This window comes from Cottoperca gobio, chromosome 5, assembly GCF_900634415.1.
Source record: "Cottoperca gobio chromosome 5, fCotGob3.1, whole genome shotgun sequence".
NCBI classification, from domain to species: Eukaryota; Metazoa; Chordata; class Actinopteri; order Perciformes; family Bovichtidae; genus Cottoperca; species Cottoperca gobio.
Genome location: NC_041359.1, coordinates 27599818 through 27618316, shown reverse-complemented (window position 1 = coordinate 27618316; position 18499 = coordinate 27599818). Strand labels below are relative to the sequence as shown.

The 18499-nt window shown below is 44.1% G+C and overlaps 1 protein-coding gene, 2 long non-coding RNA genes and 2 pseudogenes across 3 annotated transcripts; 4 read left to right on the top strand and 1 right to left on the bottom strand.

The window, feature by feature from the left end:
* Window positions 1-1503: 1503 nt before the first annotated feature.
* On the top strand, window positions 1504-2786 carry LOC115008937 (nucleolar and spindle-associated protein 1-like). Its single transcript, XM_029432849.1, has 4 exons — window positions 1504-1599; window positions 1719-1787; window positions 1888-2077; window positions 2627-2786. Exons 1-3 carry the CDS (start codon window positions 1540-1542, stop codon window positions 2065-2067), a joined length of 309 nt encoding a protein of 102 aa, XP_029288709.1. The 5' UTR covers window positions 1504-1539; the 3' UTR covers window positions 2068-2077; window positions 2627-2786.
* On the top strand, window positions 2565-4518 carry LOC115007795 (nucleolar and spindle-associated protein 1-like; annotated as a pseudogene).
* Window positions 4519-7455: 2937 nt separating this feature from the next.
* Window positions 7456-8892, top strand: LOC115007794 (nucleolar and spindle-associated protein 1-like; annotated as a pseudogene).
* Window positions 8893-14823: 5931 nt separating this feature from the next.
* On the bottom strand, window positions 14824-15781 carry LOC115007789 (uncharacterized). The gene is made up of 3 exons (XR_003832229.1): window positions 15595-15781; window positions 15307-15495; window positions 14824-15067 (listed from the first exon to the last, which is right to left on the bottom strand). It is a non-coding gene; the product is annotated as an uncharacterized LOC115007789 (long non-coding RNA).
* On the top strand, window positions 15755-17174 carry LOC115007790 (uncharacterized). The gene is made up of 3 exons (XR_003832230.1): window positions 15755-16332; window positions 16867-16933; window positions 17035-17174. It is a non-coding gene; the product is annotated as an uncharacterized LOC115007790 (long non-coding RNA).
* Window positions 17175-18499: the final 1325 nt, after the last annotated feature.

Genomic DNA, 18499 nt, shown 5'->3' with positions numbered 1-18499 from the left:
ATATAAATGTACATACAATAATAATATATGGAATAATAACAATAAATAGTAAAGGAATACAAATAAATTAAAAAGTATATTTAAAAAAATAGTAATAATGACAATAATAAAATGATAATAGTAATAATAATAACAATAATAAAATGACAATAACAATGATAATAATAATAAAATGATAAGTTCTTAAGTTCTACTTAACAAAATTAATTCTGCCAGATTTGGAAAGACATCCCAGAAAACAAATTAGCTAACCAATTTCTGCAAATGCAGTCGGTTCTCTATTAAATAATCAAACATTAAACATTTCAGTAGTTTGACCCACTTCCTATTCTAACCACATCCGTTGCATCGTTTTCCTCAGAACTATAACTATAAAACTACTAACTAGCTGTAGACATCTAACCTGTAGGTCCTGTTCACTGAGTGATCTCCACAAGCAAGCAGATGAAGTGAACTTACTTATACACACGATGGAGTCCATGCATGTAATCTCCCCACACACACCGAGGGAGCCCCCCAGCACGGCGTGGCACTGCTGACAGTGCAGAGTCACCCGCTGCTTGTCTTCTGCCTCCGGGGCTGCAGCGACGCTTCGTTGGATTTACGTCAGGATCATGAATCGTGGCTGCGCCTGCTGCCCTGGTCCTGCTGAACACCGGGAAGCCTTATTGACATTTTCCTGGATTCATCCAAACTTTATTTCTTTTTTTCCCCAACACAACAATTTCTGTCAAATGTTGTATTTGTACTATGTTGTTTATCCTGTACACACGACATCTATTGCACGTCTGTCCGTCCTGGGAGAGGGATCCCTCCTCAGTCTCTCCCTGAGGTTTCTTCCATTTTTTCCCCTTTAATTATGGGGTTTCTTTTAGGAAGTTTTTCCTTGTGCAATGCGAGGGTCTAAGGACAGAGGGTCTGAGGACAGAGGGTCTAAGGACAGAGGGTCTAAGGACAGAGGATGTCGTATCCTGTACGGTCTGTAAAGCACACTGAGACAAATGTATAATTTGTGATATTGGGCTATACAAATAAATTTGATTTGATTAAAAGACTATCGTCAAACTCCATGTTGGTTGAGTTTCACAGAGCCGAGCCCCCCGGGAGGACAGCTCGTTGTCCCGCTCGTGAGTTTGAACTCAGGACCGTGAACGTCTCTTCCTCGTGTTGCGTTTTATGTCGGCGTCAGTTTGCCAACACTGCCGCCATCTGGAGTAATGTTGCCTATGATTATCCGCAGTACTTGTAACATAACAAAGTAAATACTAAATAAACATATGCCTGAATAATATTTTCACTTATTAAGCGTCGAAATTCAAGCGAAACACGTTAACCGACCGAGGATAAAGTCCTGATATCATTTTACTATGAACGCTAAAAAGATAAGTATCTTCGCTCTGATTGGCTGCGAGGCACATCCGGTCTGACATAGGAGCCAATAAAACGGCTCCCTTTGTTTTGAATCGGAATATTCTAACCGTCCACGCCGCCACAGCACGGAATAACACGGAATAAAATACCACAACATGAATTTTGACTATGAAATATGCGCAGTTGAGAAGCATCGCCAAGGAGCTCGGGCTGAAAGCCAACGAGAAGGTAACTTTTTAAACTAACACGGGAATACTCTGCGCTAACGGTTACCGGAAGCTAACGTTTCCATCCGTGTGTACCGGGACGAAATATACTCAACCATCTGACTTTGTATTCCAAATCAGGCCGAGAAACTCCTGAAAGCGATCAAGCAGCATTATCAACAAGAACAGGACAAAGAGGAGGAAGGGCAGGTAACTCCATCCGTGCTCAATGAGTTTCAGTTCAACCTGTTTGTTCATATCTGATGTGCACACTGGTTACTGTTGTTATTAATATGATGGGGTGTTCCAGGTACAAGAGAAGGATGTTACTGCTGCTAAAGAAGATGAGACTGACCGTGGTGATGAACATGAAGACGCATCTCGTGAGGAAGAGGTTCCCAGCTCCGCTGTGTTTGCTAACACACGTCGGAGTAACAGAACCAGTACCAAGAGAAAGCTCCCTGGTGCTGTAACAGCCGACTCAGTGTGATGCTGCAGAGGTATTACACATCATAACACTCAACACAAATACGTGACACTGCTGCTAAAATACCGCTTCTTTTTTGCAAAGATATTTTAAGTATAAGTATAAAATGTGCACAAGCACAGTCCCTTTCTTTCATCAAAACAAAGACATCCCATATTCAAATAACACGGCCCCCTTGTGGTACACTTGTGACATCATTCATAATGTTTGGTGTTCAAAAAGGTAGAAATTCAACAATATGTTTTGTTATACTGTCAGCCATTGGTCCAGTGACTCTGGGGTCTCAGATGAGTCAGGTTACGTGAGCTGACGTCGCCGACGATGCAAAATCGTTGAACCGACTTCAATAAGAGATTTTGAGATTTCAGAAATTGTTGCGATAACTTGTGTCCCAAAAGCCTCTCAGACCAAACCGCCCCAAGCTGCTAAGGAGAGTGCATATATGAAAAAAGCTTTAAAAGCAATGTTTGCACAAAGCTGGAACTAGGATCCCTGTGCACATGGTTACTTTGCTGCAGAGTCTTTGCACTCAGGACGATGAAACGACTTTTATTCCTCTCAGGGTGACGCTGCACGCCCCGGGGCTCGGGGTGCTAAGAAGAGAAAAGTGTCCTGACAAGGATTCTGGCAAAAGTGAGATTGAGCCTCCTCAGGAGCTCCAGGCCTCTGACAGGGAGCAGCAGCAGCAGGAGGAGCAGCAGGGTGATGTACCTGTGCATGCTGACACAGGTCAGTAATACAAACATGTAACTGTTCCTTGTCTTCTGCTTTAAATAGCAGGTTCCTTGTGGAGCCTAATGTGCTGTCGCCGTCTCTCTTTACAGATTCTTGCCTCTAACACAGTTCTGATCACATACTAATCCTTTATTTGACTTTTTAAATGTCTGAACAGAAGAAGCACCTAAAATCCCTCGACTCCAGGTGAAGAGCAAGCAGAAGTTGAAGCATGTCACTCATAGTAAGTTCGTAGTTGTATTGTTGCTCCTCTTTTCAACAGAGAGTTCAGAGACCACATGACGGGGGGGGGGGTGACTTCAAAAGACTCCACGAGGCACATTTCATCAGGATGGAGTCGATCGACTCGTACGTCCAGATGGAGACCTTCAGAAGTTCAGTCAAAGAGCTGAAGGTACTAAAGCTTCAACAGACCAGAGTCGAGCGTCCGTGTTCAGTCCCGTCCCGCTGAACAAGAGAGCCGCTGAGGACACACGCAGCAACACTTTGCTCTCAGCCAGTAAAGCTCCAAATAAACCTGCCGGGAAGGAAGCGGCTCCGTTCAGACAGTCGGTCCTTTCCACGCGCAGGATCAACGTTCGGTGAGTCCCTCCCTCCGAACGTTACTGGTGCAGGAAATACAAATGCAGTTAACCAGTAAGCAGCTGCTGCTGGTGAAGTGACAGCATGTGTTCAGAGGGATACACTACATGTGACATGTGTTTGCAGGTTCTCAGAAGCCACTCGTAAACAATGAGAACAAGCGGTCTTTGGTGAAGACGCCGGCGCGCAGGTCTTCCTGTGTGAGCTCGAGCACGCCACAGAGACCGACCGCTGATTGAGCAAAACTGTTAAGATTTCAACTTTCTCTGCTACAAAGAGTCCAGGTACGTCTGCCTTTAACCCTGGGGATGCTATCTGAATGTGTCTATAGAAATGCATCGAGTGAGTGATTTATCCCCCCCCCCTTTTATTCCAAAGGAGCATTTCTTTTCACCGGCAACACGAGTACTTCCACAACCCCGGGCACACAAAAGAAGGCCGGCTTCGACCTGAAGGCCAGTCTGTCTCGTGCCCTCACGTACAAGCCTCATGCCGGTGAGCCCCCCCCCCCACATATAGCTGCTGAATCAAAGATGGAGTCACAGAAACTCCTTTAAACGGACTCTGTCGAACAAACATTTGAAACTCCTATTTACAGGCAAACTGAAGCCGCTCTCAGGCGCCAAAGAAAACACTGAAGAAAAGTCGCTGATCTCAAACGCTCATCAGAAGGGTTACAAGCGGCACCAGGTGCAGACCAGGTGAGTTCTGAACGCACACGCTGGCTCCCAGAGCAAGTTACTCTCCACATCCGTCTCTCACGGACGCGTCTCTCTTGTTTCAGGGGCGACAGGCGAGTGAAACACGTGGAAGAGCGGAAGCAGAAGAAGCAGAGCACGCTGGGGGCCAGACGAGGCTTGTTGCAGACGTGTGCCGCCTGCTCGTCAGTGTAAATATTTACCGTAATTTCCCGGACTATAAGCCGCGACTTTTCCCCCCCCATTTTTCGACCCTGCGGTTTATCTATGATTTTACAGCTAACGGCCACTAGGGGAATTCCTAAATCTATGGATTTTACAGGGTTAGGGTCCACCGGATGCCGTGAAAGAGCCGCAAAAGTAGCGAGTGGTACGAGACAGACGGACATTACGAGAGACAGACAGTTTGTGAGACACCCTCATTATGGAAAAAAAACAACGTAGAAATGCATATATATTTATTTCGAGGAGTCTTATTTTGTTAAATATGCTTTTATGTTGATACTCCTGAAACCGGCACTTTCTAGGGGTTCGCGCCACTTTTTCGGGAGACTGAAAGAAGGAAACGCTGAAGAGAGGTGTGCATGTCCAAAAACCCCGACTGTGGAGTTACCGTATGATGATGACTTTCTTGTGTTTCTTCTGTTTCAACGGTAATTTATGGACAAATTAAGGAAAACACCAACGGTCAGAGACAATAAATGCTGATTGAACAGTCAGAAGTTCTCCATCGTTATTTCCTGGTTCTACACAAAATTACAGTAGTTGTTTCATCCTCTTTAGTTCTGCTTCTGCAACACGCTGCGCTGTGTTTAGGCTCGTGGCTTCGCTCGCAGCTCGTCACGAGGACTTCATGTTTCTGTGTCGCTCAATTTGAAACTTGTCATTTTGTTCTTAAAAATGTGATTTACTTGTTTTTACTGTTTCTACTGTTTGATAAAGACATCAATACTAAATATTTCCTGCTGTTTGCTCTAGTGATGGGTCATGCGCACAAGCATCGGCTCTGAGAGCGAATCAGAAGAGCCGGCTCGCATCGAGTGAGAGCCGGCTCCCAGTTTTTTGCCCATTCGCTGCTTAGGTTTCACTTTCAGTGCTCAGTCCCAGCTCTGGTTACGACAGAGGTCTGTTATGATTGGCCAGCATGGCGACCAGCATGCGGCATTCACGTGAGAATTAAGGATGTGTAAACAGAGAGGGGGCGGGGCAGACACACCACTTGACTCCACTGCAAGTGAAGAGAGAGAAGAGCGGTGAGGAGCGTGTGTGAGTCTTGCATTGTCGTGTAGTTTAACTATGAGTGACACTAGAAAGCGAAGCAGCATCTGGCTGCAGTTTAAAGATATTGGGAACAACAAAGCAGAGTGCCTTCACTGCAAAACGAAGGTCACTATAAGAGCAGGTTCCACCACAAACCTGCATAGACATATCAGAACTGTCCATCCTACAGTGCAGTTAGAGGAGAGAGGGCAAGCCAGCTCACCATCTACTGATCCTGGTGTGTCTCATACCAGAACAACAGCTGCTGTAACGTCTACTGCCATCCCCATGCGTGCAAGTATAACCTCTCCTACTGCAACTCAAAGCAAAATAAGTCAGTTTTTACCTAAACTGATGACCCCAGCCAAACAGCACAGTATTGATGATGAGTTGGCTAAAATGGTAGCTTCTGATTTTCAACCCTTTTACATTGTGGAGGACAAAGGAATGAAAAACTGTCAAAGCCCTAAATCCCAGATACACTCTACCCAGTAGAAAAACACTTTCCCAAACAATGATCCCAAAACTATATGACAGAACGTGCATTATGGCAAGAAAGGGTGAAAAAAGCTCCATCAGTTTGCCTGACAACTGACTGCTGGACCTCCAGAACAACCTGCTCTTTCATGTCTGTCACTTGCCACTTTATTGAAGATTACAAGATGACATCTTGCCTTCTGGACTGCTTCGAGTTCACCGACAGACACACTGCAGAAAACTTGGCAGAGGAGCTACTAAGAGTGGCAAAAGAGTGGCAAGTAGAGGACAAAGTGGTGTGCTGTGTGAGTGATAATGCTGCAAACATCACCAAAGCCATAAAAATTTTGAAGTGGACCCATCACCCATGTCTGGCGCATACACTAAACCTGGTGGTTAGAGATGCTCTGAAGGTGATCAAAACAACCGTGGATAAGGTGAAGGCTGTTGTGGAGTTTTTCCACAAAAGCACAGTAGCAGCACAGAAGCTAAAGTCCACACAGCGCCAAATGGGGATTCCTGAACTGAGGCCCAAACAAGAGTGTGCCACCAGGTGGAACTCAACATTTTATATGTTGAAACGAATGCTTGAAATAAAAGATGCCATCATCTCCACCCTGGCCCTCATCAACGCATCTATTGAGCCATTAAGCCAAGAGGAATGTGAGCTGGTGAAAGAGGTCTGCGCCGTCCTGCAATCATTCCAGGAGGTGACTGTGGAGATAAGTGCAGACAGGTACCTAGAACCATTGAAGCATTGTTTTCTCTACTACTATTCAGTCACTATTATACATTGTAAACACAACACATACAGTATAATGCATCACGTATAATATGCCACATACTTTTAAAAAACTAAATTCTAAAAGTTGCTGTTTTCTCTCCTTCAGCTATGTCACAGCCTCGAAAATGCGCCTGCTTTGCAAAGGTCTGCAGCGGGTGACAGCCGAGAACCAATGGACAGTAACTGTGCAGAAAGTGAAGGAATTAGTTGCAGCTCTTTGTTCAGCCATGGACCGCAAATTTCTGCGGATGGAGTACAACACTGTCCTTTAAGAAACTACCTTATTGGATCCAAGGTTTAAAAAAAACTTGCCTTCAGTGATGGTAGAGCTATTGATGAAGCTCTTCAGAGGATTAGTGCAGCAGCAGCAGCAAAATGCACCCCCAGCAGCCAGCCAGCTCCACCATTAGAGGGCCAAGTGGAGGAGGAGCAGCACCTCTGCTGTTTGGAGGCTTTTTGATGACAGAGCTACAGGAGATGCTTCAAGGAGAAATCCGACAGCTGATGCTATAGTGGAGGTGAGGAGCTACCTTGAGGAGCCCCTCATCCAGAGAGCAGAAGACCCACTGAGCTGGTGGCAGGCCAAGGCCTCAGTCTTTCCACTCCTGGTGAAGGAGGGGAGACTATGTATTGAGCCTAATGTGCTGTCGCCGTCTCTCTTTACAGATTCTTGCCTCTAACACAGTTCTGATCACATACTAATCCTTTATTTGACTTTTTAAATGTCTGAACAGAAGAAGCACCTAAAATCCCTCGACTCCAGGTGAAGAGCAAGCAGAAGTTGAAGCATGTCACTCCTAGTAAGTTCGTAGTTGTACTGTTGCTCCTCTTTTCAACCGAGAGTTCAGAGACCACATGACGGGGGGGGGGGGGGGTGACTTCAAAAGACTCCACGAGGCACATTTCAACAGGATGGAGTCGATCGACTCGTACGTCCAGATGGAGACCTTCAGAAGTTCAGTCAAAGAGCTGAAGGTACTAAAGCTTCAACAGACCAGAGTCGAGCGTCCGTGTTCAGTCCCGTCCCGCTGAGCAAGAGAGCCGCTGAGGACACACGCAGCAACACTTTGCCCTCAGCCAGTAAAGCTCCAAATAAACCTGCCGGGAAGGAAGCGGCTCCGTTCAGACAGTCGGTCCTTTCCACGCGCAGGATCAACGTTCGGTGAGTCCCTCCCTCCGAACGTTACTGGTGCAGGAAATACAAATGCAGTTAACCAGTAAGCAGCTGCTGGAAGTGACAGCATGTGTTCAGAGGGATACACTACATGTGACATGTGTTTGCAGGTTCTCAGAAGCCACTCGTAAACAATGAGAACAAGCGGTCTTTGGTGAAGACGCCGGCGCGCAGGTCTTCCTGTGTGAGCTCCAGCACGCCACAGAGACAGACCGCTGATTGAGCAAAACTGTTAAGATTTCAACTTTCTCTGCTACAAAGAGTCCAGGTACCGTCTGCCTTTAACCCTGGGGATGCTATCTGAATGTGTCTATAGAAATGCATCGAGTGAGTGATTTACCCCCCCCTTTTATTCCAAAGGAGCATTTCTTTTCACCGGCAACACGAGTACTTCCACAACCCCGGGCACACAAAAGAAGGCCGGCTTCGACCTGAAGGCCAGTCTGTCTCGTGCCCTCACGTACAAGCCTCATGCCGGTGAGCCCCCCCCCACATATAGCTGCTGAATCAAAGATGGAGTCACAGAAACTCCTTTAAACGGACTCTCTGTCGAACAAACATTTGAAACTCCTGTTTACAGGTAAACTGAAGCCGCTCTCAGGCGCCAAAGAAAACACTGAAGAAAAGTCGCTGATCTCAAACGCTCATCAGAAGGGTTACAAGCGGCACCAGGTGCAGACCAGGTGAGTTCTGAACGCACACGCTGGCTCCCAGAGCAAGTTACTCTCCACATCCGTCTCTCACGGACGCGTCTCTCTTGTTTCAGGGGCGACAGGCGAGTGAAACACGTGGAAGAGCGGAAGCAGAAGAAGCAGAGCACGCTGGGGGCCAGACGAGGCTTGTTGCAGACGTGTGCCGCCTGCTCGTCAGTGTAAATATTTACCGTAATTTCCCGGACTATAAGCCGCGACTTTTCCCCCCCATTTTTCGACCCTGCGGTTTATCTATGATTTTACAGCTAACGGCCACTAGGGGAATTCCTAAATCTATGGATTTTACAGGGTTAGGGTCCACCGGATGCCGTGAAAGAGCCGCAAAAGTAGCGAGTGGTACGAGACAGACGGACATTACGAGAGACAGACAGTTTGTGAGACACCCTCATTATGGAAAAAAAACAACGTAGAAATGCATATATATTTATTTCGAGGAGTCTTATTTTGTTAAATATGCTTTTATGTTGATACTCCTGAAACCGGCACTTTCTGGGGGTTCGCGCCACTTTTTCGGGAGACTGAAAGAAGGAAACGCTGAAGAGAGGTGTGCATGTCCAAAAACCCCGACTGTGGAGTTACCGTATGATGATGACTTTCTTGTGTTTCTTCTGTTTCAACGGTAATTTATGGACAAATTAAGGAAAACACCAACGGTCAGAGACAATAAATGCTGATTGAACAGTCAGAAGTTCTCCATCGTTATTTCCTGGTTCTACACAAAATTACAGTAGTTGTTTCATCCTCTTTAGTTCTGCTTCTGCAACACGCTGCGCTGTGTTTAGGCTCGTGGCTTCGCTCGCAGCTCGTCACGAGGACTTCATGTTTCTGTGTCGCTCAATTTGAAACTTGTCATTTTGTTCTTAAAAATGTGATTTACTTGTTTTTACTGTTTCTACTGTTTGATAAAGACATCAATACTAAATATTTCCTGCTGTTTGCTCTAGTGATGGGTCATGCGCACAAGCATCGGCTCTGAGAGCGAATCAGAAGAGCCGGCTCGCATCGAGTGAGAGCCGGCTCCCAGTTTTTTGCCCATTCGCTGCTTAGGTTTCACTTTCAGTGCTCAGTCCCAGCTCTGGTTACGACAGAGGTCTGTTATGATTGGCCAGCATGGCGACCAGCATGCGGCATTCACGTGAGAATTAAGGATGTGTAAACAGAGAGGGGGCGGGGCAGACACACCACTTGACTCCACTGCAAGTGAAGAGAGAGACAGAGCGGTGAGGAGCGTGTGTGCGTCTTGCATTGTCGTGTAGTTTAACTATGAGTGACACTAGAAAGCGAAGCAGCATCTGGCTGCAGTTTAAAGATATTGGGAACAACAAAGCAGAGTGCCTTCACTGCAAAACGAAGGTCACTATAAGAGCAGGTTCCACCACAAACCTGCATAGACATATCAGAACTGTCCATCCTACAGTGCAGTTAGAGGAGAGAGGGCAAGCCAGCTCACCATCTACTGATCCTGGTGTGTCTCATACCAGAACAACAGCTGCTGTAACGTCTACTGCCATCCCCATGCGTGCAAGTATAACCTCTCCTACTGCAACTCAAAGCAAAATAAGTCAGTTTTTACCTAAACTGATGACCCCAGCCAAACAGCACAGTATTGATGATGAGTTGGCTAAAATGGTAGCTTCTGATTTTCAACCCTTTTACATTGTGGAGGACAAAGGAATGAAAAACTGTCAAAGCCCTAAATCCCAGATACACTCTACCCAGTAGAAAAACACTTTCCCAAACAATGATCCCAAAACTATATGACAGAACGTGCATTATGGCAAGAAAGGGTGAAAAAAGCTCCATCAGTTTGCCTGACAACTGACTGCTGGACCTCCAGAACAACCTGCTCTTTCATGTCTGTCACTTGCCACTTTATTGAAGATTACAAGATGACATCTTGCCTTCTGGACTGCTTCGAGTTCACCGACAGACACACTGCAGAAAACTTGGCAGAGGAGCTACTAAGAGTGGCAAAAGAGTGGCAAGTAGAGGACAAAGTGGTGTGCTGTGTGAGTGATAATGCTGCAAACATCACCAAAGCCATAAAAATTTTGAAGTGGACCCATCACCCATGTCTGGCGCATACACTAAACCTGGTGGTTAGAGATGCTCTGAAGGTGATCAAAACAACCGTGGATAAGGTGAAGGCTGTTGTGGAGTTTTTCCACAAAAGCACAGTAGCAGCACAGAAGCTAAAGTCCACACAGCGCCAAATGGGGATTCCTGAACTGAGGCCCAAACAAGAGTGTGCCACCAGGTGGAACTCAACATTTTATATGTTGAAACGAATGCTTGAAATAAAAGATGCCATCATCTCCACCCTGGCCCTCATCAACGCATCTATTGAGCCATTAAGCCAAGAGGAATGTGAGCTGGTGAAAGAGGTCTGCGCCGTCCTGCAATCATTCCAGGAGGTGACTGTGGAGATAAGTGCAGACAGGTACCTAGAACCATTGAAGCATTGTTTTCTCTACTACTATTCAGTCACTATTATACATTGTAAACACAACACATACAGTATAATGCATCACGTATAATATGCCACATACTTTTAAAAAACTAAATTCTAAAAGTTGCTGTTTTCTCTCCTTCAGCTATGTCACAGCCTCGAAAATGCGCCTGCTTTGCAAAGGTCTGCAGCGGGTGACAGCCGAGAACCAATGGACAGTAACTGTGCAGAAAGTGAAGGAATTAGTTGCAGCTCTTTGTTCAGCCATGGACCGCAAATTTCTGCGGATGGAGTACAACACTGTCCTTTCAGAAACTACCTTATTGGATCCAAGGTTTAAAAAAAAACTTGCCTTCAGTGATGGTAGAGCTATTGATGAAGCTCTTCAGAGGATTAGTGCAGCAGCAGCAGCAAAATGCACCCCCAGCAGCCAGCCAGCTCCACCATTAGAGGGCCAAGTGGAGGAGGAGCAGCACCTCTGCTGTTTGGAGGCTTTTTGATGACAGAGCTACAGGAGATGCTTCAAGGAGAAATCCGACAGCTGATGCTATAGTGGAGGTGAGGAGCTACCTTGAGGAGCCCCTCATCCAGAGAGCAGAAGACCCACTGAGCTGGTGGCAGGCCAAGGCCTCAGTCTTTCCACTCCTGGTGAAGGAGGGGAGACTATGTATTGTTGCCACATCAGTTCCTTCTGAGAGAATCTTCTCAAACAGGGCAGATACTCACGGAGAGGCGAAATCGTATCGGCCCATCCAAGCTGAGGCATCTGATCTTCCTGAATGCCAACCTGCCCTGAGGACTAATGCTGTTTGCTGGAGTTTGGTTCTGTGGATTTGTTTGAAGTTTATTGTTAATTTGTGCAATAAAAAAGTTTAATTGAAATAAATAAATGTAAGAGTGGTTTTGTCACAGAATAAATGCACAGAATTAGGCAATTATAAGGTCTCTCATAAAAACACTGAAAGCAAAAGGGTTTAACACAAAACATGATTTTTTTTTTCAAAGTTAAGGTAAAATATAGGCTACAAAAGATCCTAAATAAAGAGCCGTTCGGGAGTCGAAAGAGCCGGCTCTTCTTTGGGAGCCGAGTCGAAAGAGCCGGCTCTCAGAAAAGAGCCGAACTTCCCATCACTCGTTTCCTCCTTCAATTCAAGCCGCAGTGTTTTGTAGTGATGGGACGAGCAACACTGGTGCGTCAGCACTGTGCCGAGAGCCCAAGAGTGAAACCCCGTATTGGTGCGTGTATTGCTTTAAGAACTAATCACGTGACCGATACAGGAAGTGTATCGGTTGAATTTGTCGCGCCAAAGTGTGTTTATAAGGAATCAAACTGTATCAACATGTCGTGGGTTTGTTGGATGGAGTTTTGCTGTTGCGTTATTATGGATCGTTCAAGGAAGTTTTCCCCGGTGTGGAATCATTTTGATCTTCTGACACCAAACAAGGTAAATCTTTTTCTCCTTTGAGCACTGTTTACTGTTAGTTCTTCCATTATATACCATATGTTTTTTGGGTGGCGCATTGCATTCACTTTATCAAGTGAATGCAACGTCACCTGTGATACATATGATAGTCAGTGAAATAGCCTTACAGTTGCTTTATTCATATTATCTTGTTATTACGAGATCCTGATAGATACCCTATGTCATTGTAATTTTTTCTTTGACAAGTGAATGCAGTGCGCCACCTTAGTTTTTACTCTGTTCTGGTAAGTGGTTTGAATAGTTTTCATTTAAATTAAATTTTTATGTCATTGTAGGTGAAGTGTCGGCTCGTTTCTACAGAGCTGTCTTACATCAATAAGAGCACTTCATCAATGCTGAGGCATTACAGAGCTCGGCATGGTGGCGATGAAGAATCAGCAGATACCCGTGAGAATACCCCAGGTATGTTGACATGTTCTCCTTATTAACTTTACAGCCCTGGTGGTCTAGTGGGCAAGATTCAGAGCTCACACCCCAGTGACCTCGGTTCAATTCCCGATCAGGGAAGTTTTCCTCTATTGCATTTCTCTGCTACATTAATAAAGTATTTATCTAGCTTCCTTCTCTGTTTGACTCTAACATTGTTTGTAAAAAAAAAAAAAAATACAGACCTTAAATAAGCTTTTAACGAAATATTTCCTTTTGGCTTGCAGTTCCTAAGCAAGCAGTGGATGAGGCAGTGGTCAACATGATCATCAAAGACTGTCAGCCACTCAGCTTGGTTGAAAATGAGGGATTCAGGGAGCTCTTGAAGCTCATCATACCCTCATATGTTCTACCAAGCAGGAAGGTATGTTTAAGAAAGGTTATTATTATGTTTTTGTACTATATAACTATATTTTGGTATAAGAATATTTGTATGGTTATTTTCAGACCATCAAGGCTTTGGTGAGCCAGAGGTATGAGGAGGAAAAGGAGAAAACAAAAAAGGACCTCCAGAGCGCCGTTGCTGTTAGTTTAACAGCTGATATGTGGACATCCATGAATATGGAGGCATATCTAGCGGTTACTTGCCACTATGTGGACAAAGAAAGCCATGAACTCCATACGTCAGTCTTGGGAGTGCAGCATTTTCCTCAAAAACACTGCTGAAAACATGGCCACAGTTAAAAAGAGCCTCATGGAGGAGTGGGGCATAGCTGCAAAGGTCAGGTGTCTTGTCACTGATGCAGCAGCAAACATGATTTCATGTGCTCGGATGCTGCAAATACGCCATACCATTTGTATAGCCCATACCATGAATTTAATTGTGAGGAAATCATGTGATCAGGTCGAAACACTTACAGAAATACGCAACAAAACACGACAAATAGTGACGTACTTTCGATCGAGCACTACTGCCAAAGAGAAGCTCACTCAAATACAGCAGCAGCTGGGAACACCGGTCCATAAATTAATCAATGAGGTGCCAACAAGATGGAACAGCACCTACCACATGTTTGAAAGAATGGCTGAGCAGAAGGAGGCAGTCTGGGTGTCACTGGCCTCATTAAAAAGGGACATCACTCCACTGACTACGGAAGACTGTGACACCATTGAAGAGATGCTCAGGGTGCTTGCTCCTTTTGACCAAGCAACAACTGAACTGTCTGAGGAAAAAATAGTCTCTGGGTCAAAGGTTATTCCCATGCTGAAAATGGTCCACGTTGAGCTTCACCGTCAAGCCTCAACGGTGACAAAAACAGCTGCTAAACAGCTTGCAGAAAATCTGAGAAAGCGGCTAACAGAATGCATCTCTAGCATGGAATCACTCAGTGTGATGACACTGGCAACACTTTTGGATCCTAGGTTCAAAACAATTGGATTCGTCAGCTCACTGAAGGCAACTGAAGCTGTCAAAAGACTGAAGTTGGAGTGTGCTGACCAAATGAGGAGCCAAGAGCCTGACCCAGCAGAAGAAGGGCCTAGCTCTTCACATGGATCACAACCCAGTTCAGGTATGAAAACACATTTCTTTCTGTTTATTTGTATATTTCTGTGGCACTTTGTCATGTGATAATATACTTGTGATTATTATTATTATTATTATTATTATATTTTTTTTTAGGGCACAATCTCTGGGAAACATTTGACATGGAGGTTGAGGAGAACAAGAGGACCTCTAATGCCACAGCTGATTCGATACTAGAAGTCCAACGCTACCTGGCAGAAAGCAACCTACCCAGAAAACAAGACTCATTACAATATTGGAAGAGCAACGAGAGAGCTTATCCACACCTTCATGAGCTTGCACTGAAATGTCTCTGCTCACCATGTTCGTCTGTGCCATGTGAGAGAGTATTTTCTAAGGCGGGGGAGCTGGTGTCAAAGAGGAGAAATCGCCTTGGAGCAAAGACACTTCAGAAACTGTTGCTCCTCAATAAAAATGCATAAACAAATCACTTCTTTTCTCAAGTATTTTATTTCATATGATTGAACAGTTAAGTTATCCTAGTTCCAGCTTTGTGCAAACATTGCTTTTAAAGCTTTTCATATATGCACTCTCTTTAGCAGCTTGGTCTGAGAGGCTTTTGGGACACATGTTATCGCAACAATTTCTGAAATCTCAAAATCTCTTATTGAAGTCGGTTCAACGATTTTGCATCGTCGGCGACGTCAGCTCACGTAACCTGACTCATCTGAGACCCCAGAGTCACTGGACCAATGGCTGACAGTATAACAAAACATATTGTTGAATTTCTACCTTTTTGAACACGAAACATTATGAATGATGTCACAAGTGTACCACAAGGGGGCCGTGTTATTTGAATATGGGATATCTTTGTTTTGATGAAAGAAAGGGACTGTGCTTGTGCACATTTTATACTTATACTTAAAATATCTTTGCAAAAAAGAAGCGGTATTTTAGCAGCAGTGTCACGTGTTGAGTGTTATGATGTGTAATACCTCTGCAGCATCACACTGAGTGGCTGTTACAGCACCAGGGAGCTTTCTCTTGGTACTGGTTCTGTTACTCCGACGTGTGTTAACAAACACAGCGGAGCTGGGAACCTCTTCCTCACGAGATGCGTCTTCATGTTCATCACCACGGTCAGTCTCATCTTCTTTAGCAGCAGTAACATCCTTCTCTTGTACCTGGAACACCCCATCATATTAATAACAACAGTAACCAGTGTGCACATCAGATATGAACAAACAGGTTGAACTGAAACTCATTGAGCAGGATGGAGTTACCTGCCCTTCCTCCTCTTTGTCCTGTTCTTGTTGATAATGCTGCTTGATCGCTTTCAGGAGTTTCTCGGCCTGATTTGGAATAAAAAGTCAGATGGTTGAGTATATTTCGTCCCGGTACACACGGATGGAAACGTTCGCTTCCGTGCTGTGGCGGCGTGGACGGTTAGAATATTCCGATTCAAAACAAAGGGAGCCGTTTTATTGGCTCCTATGTCAGACCGGATGTGCCTCGCAGCCAATCAGAGCGAAGATACTTATCTTTTTAGCGTTCATAGTAAAATGATATCAGGACTTTATCCTCGGTCGGTTAACGTGTTTCGCTTGAATTTCGACGCTTAATAAGTGAAAATATTATTCAGGCATATGTTTATTTAGTATTTACTTTGTTATGTTACAAGTACTGCGGATAATCATAGGCAACATTACTCCAGATGGCAGCAGTGTTGGCAAACTGACGCCGACATAAAACGCAACACGAGGAAGAGACGTTCACGGTCCTGAGTTCAAACTCACGAGCGGGACAACGAGCTGTCCTCCCTGGGGGGCTCGGCTCCGTGAAACTCAACCAACATGGAGTTTGACGATAGTCTTTTAATCCAACGAAGCGTCGCTGCAGCCCCGGAGGCAGAAGACAAGCAGCGGGTGACTCTGCACTGTCAGCAGTGCCACACCGTGCTGGGGGGCTCCCTCGGTGTGTGTGTGGGGAGATTACATGCATGGACTCCATCGTGTGTATAAGTAAGTTCACTTCATCTGCTTGCTTGTGGAGATCACTCAGTGAACAGGACCTACAGGTTAGATGTCTACAGCTAGTTAGTAGTTTTATAGTTATAGTTCTGAGGAAAACGATGCAACGGATGTGGTTAGAATAGGAAGTGGGTCAAACTACTGAAATGTTTAATGTTTGATTATTTAATAGAGAACCGACTGCATTTTGCAGAAATTTTGTTTTTTCCTTTAGCTAATTTGTTTTCTGGGATGTCTTTCCAAATCTGGCAGAATTAATTTTGTTAAGTAGAATTTAAGAACTTATCATTTTATTATTATCATTTTATTATTATTATCATTGTTATTGTCATTTTATTATTACTATTTTTTAAATATACTTTTTAATTTATTTTTATTCCTTTACTATTTATTGTTATTTTTCCATATATTATTATTGTATGTACATTTATATATAAACTATTATTATTGACACATGCCTTGCTTCCCCACATTGGTGAGTTTTGATTTGATATGAATGGATCCTTGCTGCTCGTCTCTCTTCAGGAGTTACCGATGACGTGGTCGTCAGTGATGCCATGGAGTCAGGACATAAAGGGGAAATGGCTAATTGGTGAGTGAGGTACATATGTTGTGGCTGTATGGATCAGTAATTATTACTCTTAGGTTTCTGCCAGTGTCCTATTTGTTTTCACAGCTGTTGTTTCCTTTCAGCATCTACAGTTCTCTAAAGTGCCGCGGCTGCTGCTGTGAAAAAAACATCATTCTTCCACCTCAGAAATATAGCTAAAATCAGACAATTTATAAATCAAAAGGATGCTGAAAAACTAATCCATGCTTTTATCTCAAGCCAACTCGATTACTGTAATGCACTCTTTACCGGCCTCCCAAACAAAACAACGGAGAGACTTCAGCTCATCCCAAACGCTGCAGCGAGGCTGCTGACTAGAACCAAGAGGAGAGACCACATCAGTCCAGTGTTAGCCGCTCTACACTGGCTTCTAGTAACTTTTAGAATTGATTTTAAGGTCCTCCTTCTTGTATACAAAACCCTAAACGGAACCGCACCAAGTTACACTGCCAACTCTCTAATAAACTATGTGCCCTCAAGAACATTACGATCATCCACTACTGGTTTATTAAATGTTCCCAGAAACATCCAAAAGAAAATTGGGGATGCAGCCTTTATCAATTATGCACCAAAGCTATGGAACACTTTACCTGCAGACATCAGGGAGGCAAGCTCGCTCAATATCTTCACAAGTAAGCTAAAAACATATGTCTTTACTTTAGCCTTTTAATAGTGATATTTTATATCTCTTTACTTTAGCCTTTTAATGGTGATATTTTATATCTTTTTATCTTAGCCACTTTAAACTAATTTAAATGATTTCATACATTTTTAAGATTGGTTTTCCTGAAGGAGGATCATTTAGTGTTGAGGAAGTAAGAAGAAGAAGAAAGTAATGTCAAAGAGAGAGATTAAATCTGAAGCGTTGAAAACAATGGAAGAACATAAAAGACAGTTTATGTTCTGGGAGAAGGAAGCAGAGAACAGGGATAGGAAGAAAGTATGTGGATTATTTGCAAAGACAACTATAGATGAAAGTACAGACAATGGGATTATGAAAATGTCGAACGTGTAAAGGCTGCTATTTTATCTGATGTTTTAATTCAGCTATTTTTATACAATTTTAATTCTGCTATATTATATTATTTTAATTCTGCAATCGTATCTGCTATTTCAGGGGTCAGGAACCTTTTTGGCTGGGAGAGCCATAAAAGGCAAATTTTTTCGAAATGCATTTCCAAGAGAGCCATATAGCCTATTTAATAAATATTGAATGCAGCTTTATACATGCATTTTTCATCCAGTTTTAAAGTATAACACTTCTCCGAGTACTAAAAGCGCTATATATAATAAATTAGGGCTGTCGAATTAATGCGTTAATTTCGATTAATTAATCACAGAAAAAATAACATGTTAAAAATATTAACGCAGATTAATCGCGCTCCTAGATGCCCCTGACTTTTGGTCCGACAGCACGGAGCACGGAGTTCCGACAGCCCCCCCGTCCCACCGTCTCACAGAGCTCAGAAAGCACGGAGCTCTGACAGCCCCCCCCCCCCTCCCGTTGCACGGAGCTCTCACAGCAAATATTGTTATATGCGATTAATC